The sequence below is a fragment of a genome, unplaced genomic scaffold (assembly GCF_019419815.1).
Source record: "Pyrus x bretschneideri cultivar Hongxiangsu unplaced genomic scaffold, Pyrus_bretschneideri_v1 Contig37, whole genome shotgun sequence".
Lineage (NCBI taxonomy): Eukaryota > Viridiplantae > Streptophyta > Magnoliopsida > Rosales > Rosaceae > Pyrus > Pyrus x bretschneideri.
The window spans coordinates 2486970-2495590 of record NW_025999690.1 but is presented as its reverse complement, the minus strand read 5'-3'; the positions used below and the strand labels follow the sequence as shown (position 1 = coordinate 2495590).

Here is an 8621-nt window from a genome sequence, read left to right as displayed (position 1 = left end):
TTGCCCATTTAGTGTAAAAATATATCGTTGTACTAAAAAGAAAAAAAAATAATTAAACCCTAATCAATATTTAATTGACAAAAAAAAAAAAGAGTGGTGATAAACCCACCTCATTGTCTTATTAATTCATCCCATTTTTTTAATAAAAAATTTAGTATCAATTTTACCCTTTTATAAAATGACATCAAGGACCAGCACAAAAAAGAAGAAAAATATCTCTCCTGATCATCCCTTCAGTTGAATTGAGAGATGTCGGGTCGGATTATTTTGACAAATGCGCCCTCAATTGTGGAGAATGTAATTTGATAATTGAAGCAACCTTGATTGAAAAAGGACCCAACAGAACATATTCTCAAAATTTTGATCTCATGCTCCATGAGAGAATTCGCTTTGGCTCGTCTCTAATCACGCTAATGGTCCTCTTCTTCCCTCCCCTTTATTTTCTCTCCCTAGACTTCTCTCTAGCTCTCTGTCTCTTCTTTCTTCCTCCATCTATAACACCACCGTTTCATTTGTGTTCATGTCCTCTCTCTCTCAAATTTCACACTCGTTTTTGAAGGTGTTTAATCATTTAATTTCAGTTTTTTGCAAGGGCAAGTGGAGGAGGAAGGGATATATTATAGCATATTTATTTTAGAAATAATAGTGGGTGGGAAAATAACATTTCAATTTTTTCACCTTTTTGAGGTGGGTGTATAATGTGGGTAGAAAGATAAGACATTGTGGTGGGTCTAGTAACACTCTAAAAAAATAACTAAACCTCAACCCAACTGGCTATAACGTCATTTTACTCTCCAGCTCCTCCTTATAAATTTAGTACTTCTCTTCTAGTCTTTTGCTCACAAAACCTAAACCATATAGAAGTTAACGAGTTAATAAAAAACATGGCGCGAGGAGAGTTCAAGGTGACTATGAGCAAGCAAGAAGTGGTGGCAGCTACCTTGCCAGTGCAAGAGCATTGGCTACCACTCTCCAACCTTGACTTGCTTTTGCCACCTCTGGACGTGGGAGTTTTCTTTTGCTACAAAAATAAGCAAAGCATGAGCTTTGGGTCCATGGTTGGGGTTCTGAAGAGTGCCATGGCTCAAGCTATTGTGACTTTCTACGCCTTCTCCGGTGAGGTGGTGCCGAACTCTGTCGGGGAGCCTGAGATTCTATGCAACAACCGCGGCGTTGATTTCGCTGAAGCCTTTGCAGATGTTGAGCTTAAGGAGCTCAACGTTTATAATCCTGATGAGAGCATTGAGGGCAAGTTGGTGCCCAAGAAGCAGCATGGCGTATTGGCTGTCCAGGTCTGTGTCTTTTACCTCAAGTCATTTACATATTACAAATTTCGAACGTTTTTACTGTGTACTTGAAATATATAATGTGTTCCGGAATCTAATTATGAATCTGAACTGGTAACACGAGGCCTATTTTAAACAAACAGTGCCTGCCACTTAGTCTACAGGGCACTCACCCAGTTTTTATTCCCTATGTATATAGTGGCGGATTCAGGATTTTAAGATCACAGGATCCCAAGATAAAAGTTCAAAAAAAAAAAAAAAATAGACTAGTTTGGTTCCATATCACTATTTTTTATTGAATTTGGTTAATTGAATTATCAAAATTAATCAACCACATCAAGTGACCCAGTGGTAAGGGTGCGGATTTCGGCTCTCAAAATACAAAAAATAGGGAGGTCCCGGGTTCGAGGCTCCAAACTGGTGAGTCTGATTGACTGTGGCTAGGAGAAAGTTGAAATGCCTCTGTGAGTCTTCCAGGCCCCTAGAAGGGTGGATAACCGTGGCTTGCCACTAGTTGTCCCGCTTTTAATTAAAAAAAAATCAAGATTAATCTCAAAGGTAATAAAACCAACAAATTCTCCTCAGCAACATAACGCATCAATTGATGAATCTACAAAGATGAAATTTGTTAATGTAACATATATATATATACATATATATATATATATATATATTACAATTGAGAGTTGAGACTCTAAGATTAAAAAACTTAAATGAATTTGGAAGAAGTAAAATTAGGCAGCTAGAGGTGGTGGAACGGCAAATGGTGCTAGGGGATGGGGTAACTTGAGTTTAAATTCGGAGGTTGCGACAATTTGGAGGATTAAAACAAAAATTAGAAACTTCTTCTTTTTCGTTATAAGCATTGCTGCATGCACATCCATGGAGGCAACAACCCTCTCCGCTGCATTTGCCCAAATTGTTAGAGGGTCCTGAAGGTCGATCGCAAGTGTTTCTTCGGGCTTCCGGAGGGTTCCGGGACCTCCCGTGTCCCCATATGGATTCGCCCATGTATGCATGGATGGTTTGCTTTGATAGCTATTTCCTACACAAAGTGAGAGTGTCAATATTTTCTAATTACTTACAGTAAAATTCAGGGTATACAATATTTTGAACTTTTTAACTGTTTGGTTTTGTATTTTTTACCCAATATCTAACAGTAAAAAGATCCATAATAGTGTATACTTTGAATCACCATAAAAATATCTACTTACAATAGCGTACGTGCTAGGAAATATCTACTTATTACATCAATTACGAAGTCCGTTACCAATCAATCTTACATTTTAGCAAAAATGTACGGAAAATATAGTATTTAGCAGTGTTCTAAAAATTCCTACCTAGCACCAACCATGCCCCGCTTGGCAACCACCCTGATTAATCCCTAGGTGTTTGAATATAAAGAAAGTGCGCCTAGACCCGCTTAGGCGTCTGCCTAGCCCGCCTAAACCAGCCTAGGTCGTGACTCTCACTTAAACAAAAAATCGATAATTTTAGTTTGCATTTTATTTTGTCAATAAAATGTAAGAGACCTGTTGAATATTTGAATGAACTCATTATATGCTTGTTCCGCATATTTTCAATATGTTCTAATACTTTATAATATATATGTTCTAATATATATTTATCAATTAATGTATCTCAATACAATTGTGTTTTTTAAGTATAATATATACTTATTTATATAAGTATATAATAAATTTACTTAAATCTGTTTAGTCCGCCTAAGCCCCCGCCTAGTCACTAGGCCCTAGCCTACCACCCAACTAGTGCCTAACGTCTTTTAGATCTTGGTATTTAGCATTACTATCATTTGATTCTTACCCTCCCAATCCGAAGATTTAACACACGCACACACACACACACAATTCTAGTAAATTCTGTGTAGAAATCCTATAAGATGATTACAACTTGCATTACTTGGAGAACAAGTTTCTATCTCCCTCACTAAATTCATACTACAACAATCATATATTTTTAAAAAGAAATTCCTAACATTATAGAAACAAATTAAATTGCAGGTAACTGAGCTCAAGTGTGGTGCGATAGTGGTGGCATGCATATTTGATCATCGCATAGCAGATGCCTACTCAACCAACATGTTTCTGGTGTCATGGGCTGAGATGGCTCAGTCCAAATCCCTCACTATCCAACCAACTTTTCGTCGTTCTTTGCTTAACCCTCGTCGTCCTGGTCACATCGACCCCTCCCTAAACAACATGTATGTGCCCGTCACGGCGTTGCCACCTCCCAGTAAAGGCAGTACTACTGATGATCATGACCATCTCATCAGCCGCATATACTATGCCACATCCGAGCAGCTTGAAAATCTCCAAGACCTAGCTACTTCCAATGGCTGCAAAAGGACCAAGCTCGAGTCTTTCTGTGCATTCTTGTGGAAAATGGTAGCAAAAAGTGAAACTAGTAATGATCGTGCCCAAAAATTATGTAAAATGGGCATTGTGGTTGATGGACGGACAAGATTAAGTGAGGGACATTACCAAAACGACCATCCAACATTAATGGCTACATACTTTGGAAATGTGCTGTCTATTCCATTTGGTGGGGAAAAAGTTGAAGAATTAACTGACAAACCACTAAATTGGGTAGCTGAGGAAGTCCATAATTTTTTGGAATGTGCTGTGACGAAGGAGCATTTTTTAGGGTTGATAGATTGGGTTGAGGCACAAAGGCCAGTGCCATGCATGGCCAAAATATACGGCTGCGGGAGCGATGAGGGACCAGCTTTCGTTGTGTCGTCCGGCCAGCGGTTCCCCGTTTCAAAGGTGGACTTTGGGTGGGGCTCGCCGGTTTTCGGGTCGTACCATTTCCCGTGGGGAGGCAATGCTGGGTATGTGATGCCAATGCCAAGTCCAGTCGGAAATGGTGACTGGATTGTATACATGCACATGTTGAAAGGGCAGGTGGAGTTGATGGAGAAGGAGGCTGCTCATGTGTTAAAACCCTTGACTTTTGATTATCTTAATCAGTTAAATTTAGATATAATCAAGTAGTATTGCCTATGGCTATGTCATTATCCCTTACTTGTAATCTAGCTCTTGCTGCAAATATATTGTATCTTGTTTGTATCAAAAGCATGCAAGAGACTGGTGCTTTGTTTGCATATATTTATGGTTAATATGTAAACAATTTCCCAAGTTTGTCACCTACTTATATTTGAAGCGCGTGTATCAATATTAGTCATCTATGGTTGATATCAAACTCATTCTATTGCAGTCCAATCTTCCACTACATTGTTAATTAATTTCCTAAATATGTGTACTATCTACTTTGTAGATCCTCTCTCAAATCAAGGTATAAAACGTACTTTTAAATTAAAGACGAGTATACATAATTTTCTGAACGTATCAAAAAAATCGACCTACATAGCGTAATTATCCTACTTAAATTTTAAAATGTGAAATATAAACATATAGGACGTGTTTCCCATACACACAAAAAGTTTTTCCAAGAGATGTGATTTATATATGTGTTCCAAACATAATCCCAATAGTTTAATTATTCTTGTGTTGCATCTTTCTCTCATGTTCTTCAATCATACGTCCGATTAATGGATATGTATACGAAATTGTTACTCTTCTTTTGTCCATATTATATTGGATAAATTACATCTTACCCACTTAGGTTTGGAATCAATTTCAATTCATTAAAATATCTTTAAAACATTTTAATTTCATACATTTAGTTATCATTTTATTTTAATTTCATACATCCGTTAGAAAATCTGTTAAGTAAACATTTAAGTGATGATGTGGCTTTCAAATTGTGCCACGTGACAAAAAAAATTATTTTTATGCATTTCAAATATTATAATATTTATCCTATTTATTATAAAAAAAATTTTATGCATTTCAAATATTATAATATTTTTTCTGCACCAAGGCGCTCGACAACAGCACGATCCGGACTGTGGCGGGGATCGACCTCAACCACGACGACATTGCCGAGTACTTGCCGGAGGAGCTCGGGCTGCTCATGGATCTCGCATTGCTCCACATCAACTCCAACAGGTTCTGTGGAACTGTTCCTCACAAGTTCAACCGCCTCAAGCTGCTGTTCGAGCTCGATTTGAGCAACAATCGGTTCGCTGGAAAGTTCCCTCGGGTGGTTCTCCAGCTGCCGAAGCTGAAATTCTTGGATCTGAGGTTCAACGAGTTCGAAGGGACGGTGCCAAAGGAGCTGTTCGACAAGGACTTGGACACCATTTTCATCAACCACAACCGGTTCCGGTTCGATCTGCCTGATAACTTCGGGAACTCGCCGGTCTCCGTCATCGTCCTCGCCAACAACAAGGGGGTGGGATGGGATGGGGGTTGCGGGGAAGGGGAAGGGTCGGGGAAGGATTTCTGGTTTTTTTATTTTTATTTTATTTTTTAGGGTAAAGTATTATAATATTTTAAATGTATAAAAATTTATTTTTTTGTCACATGACACAAATGTGACAGCTATGTCAATACAAATGTGGCAGCCACATCAGCTCTTAATAAATGGAAAATGTAATGGATATATTATATTGAAATAAAATAGTACTTGAGATATGAAAATGAAATTTTTTAAAGATGTTGTATGAGGTAGGGGTCAGCAAACGGGTAAAGGAACCGCGAGTCGGGTGGGTATGGGTCGGTTCCAAAAATTGTAGAGAGAAAACGGGCTAGGCTGGGCCGGGCCTCTGTCAATTACGAGGCAAGTCGGTTCCATATAATTAAAACAAAAGGGTACTTGAACCGACCCATTTCTAATTATAATGAACGGCTGAGATTGAATGGTAACTTATCATCCAATCTCAACCATTAATTTCAACCCTAGATAGTTCCTCCTGAGTTCCAGAATCACTTTCACTCTCACTCGCAGACTCTGAGTCCCTCGACTCCCTTTCCTCGACTCCAATCGTCCACCTCCTTACAGTGCTCACCAGCCGTTGATTCTCCCTCGGCGAACACAACGGTACCACCCATCATCTTCCTCGACAACATACCAGAGAACCTAAGCCATCACCCCCGCCGTCGCGACCGCCATCACCCTATCACCATTATTAAGGACATTGGTACTAGCCATCATCCCTCTAAAATTTAGGTAATTTTGAATTAGGTTTTTGTTATTAATTTGAATTTTAGGTGTAGGGATTTTAGGATTTTTAAATTGGAATTTGGGATTTTAGGGTTTTCGAACTAGTTTACTAGAGTTAATTTTGCAGTAGATTGATGATTGAATTGATGATTGATCTGTTTGCTTCTGAGAACCTAGAGGGCCTTTGATAATCTGAATGTTTAGAATTCCTGTTTGCAGTACATATGCAGCAACAACTTTGTCAATTTGATGAATAAATCAGGTCATATTATTCATAGTTGTTGCATTTGAATTGTCTTATTTTTTTCAATGAGAGCGTGTTGTGTAATTTGTTGCGTTTAAGGATGGTTTTTAGTTGAACTTGTTAATGCTACGTTTTCGATAAGTTGGGCCAACCTGATGCCGCTGCAGTTTCCCATTCTCTTGGTTGATACGTAATGAAAAGTGTATATGAAATTTCTATAAGCTTTTTTTATTATGGAGGTTTGAGAAATGACAATTACTAGCCGAAGCATGGATGATATTTTCGTAGGCATGAACGAGGATTTGAATTGGATGTTGGAACTTTGTATTTGTGCAAAATCTGCACAAATGCAGTATGGACTCTACACTGGTACTAGTAGTGAATCTGTGCAAATTTTAGGTTTTTTTTTCCCCTCTTTCAAACAAAATAAATAAATAAATAAAGGACCCGTGTACCCAGCCTGAACCATCCCATTTCAATCGGGCCTGGTAAGGTCCGGTTCCTATATTAGAAAATGTAATCCTCGACCTGTCTCCTTTGAACTCGGGTCTGGTCCGATCCCTTCAAAATAAGGCTCGACCCGGCCTGGCCCATGCCCACCCCTAATATGAGGTTGCAATAGACCTCAAACTTGAGGTGATAAAATATAATTTATCCTATTATATTTCTTTGGATATTTATAACGAAGCCACTTTATGGAAAGGAGATTACGAAGCCACTTTATGGAAAGGAGATTACGAAGCCACTATTGCAAGGATATTTTTTGGTCAATGTGCAAAAAATAAGTATGTTTTATTATTTAGTATAATAGTCTAGTAGTATGCTTCTCTCATAAGTGAAAAGTTTTATAGTTAAAGTTCGGAAATAACAAGTTTAGTACAATATTCTCCAATACAATTTTAGAAAATTCACAAATAGTTTATTTTCTTTATCAAATAATTCAATTTTAATTTCTAGTACAATTTTTCCTTTTTCCAGTAACATATTTCATAGTCACTTTCCTTGTCTCTTAATGAAGTTGAGTGGATAAGAAAAATCTGAGAACCCATCCAACGCATGCAATTGGTATCTTTTGGCTTGAAATGAAGCAACCATCAAGAAATACTGCTTTCAGAATTATACAAGAACACGCTAATTTTTTATGTCCCAACTTCTCCATTGCTTCTCAATAAAATCCCACTACACCTTGAGCGCTACAAATGGCCTAGCAGAGGCTTTCATTAAGCGCTACAAATGATTGCTCGATCGTTGGTCATACGTACCAAGCTCCCAATCGCTACTTAGGGTCATACGTACCAAGCTCCCACTACACCTTCCACACATTGGCCATGCGTGTGCTTGTTGTCCACAATGAACGCTGCATTCTCCAAACTATTGGCTCAAGTTATCAAGCTTAAGGCTCACCACCCTGATTATCTGATCAAATCTATTCGATTGGATAATGCTGGAGAATTCATATCTAAAACTTTTGATGACTATTGCATGTCGGTTGGGGTTGAAGTTGAACATCCCGTACCCCATGTTCACACTGAGAATGGCCTAGCAGAGGCTTTCATTAAGCGCTACAAATGATTGCTCGATCGTTGGTCATACGTACCAAGCTCCCAATCGCTACTTAGGGCCATGCAATATTGCCCAGAGCAAAGTTGGTCTGCCTGATTCCTGTTGCGACATAACCATTTAGTGCCCTTCAGTTGGTTACCGAATACGAACTTGACATATTGCATCTGCCCGTTTTTGGTTGTGCGATATATGTACTGATCTTGCCACCCTTACATACAAAAATGGGGCCTCAGTGAAGGATGAGAATCTATGTCGGATATGATTTTCCTTCGATTATTTGTTAGTTAGAACCTTTGACAGGCGATCTGTTTACCGCTTGTTTCGTGGATTGTCACTTCTATGAGACAATATTCCCATCATTAGAGGGAAATAAGAACGTCAACGTTCTTGAAGAATGACTCGAATTATCGTGGACGACTCCCACTTTGTCTCATTTAGAT

General features: G+C 38.5%; 1 protein-coding gene across 1 annotated transcript; it reads left to right on the top strand.

Annotated features, from left to right (window-relative positions):
* Positions 1-857: 857 nt before the first annotated feature.
* On the top strand, positions 858-4444 carry LOC125468351 (coniferyl alcohol acyltransferase-like). Its single transcript, XM_048564005.1, has 2 exons — positions 858-1292; positions 3308-4444. Exons 1-2 carry the CDS (start codon positions 885-887, stop codon positions 4298-4300), a joined length of 1401 nt encoding a protein of 466 aa, XP_048419962.1. The 5' UTR covers positions 858-884; the 3' UTR covers positions 4301-4444.
* The last annotated feature ends 4177 nt before the right edge of the window (positions 4445-8621 follow it).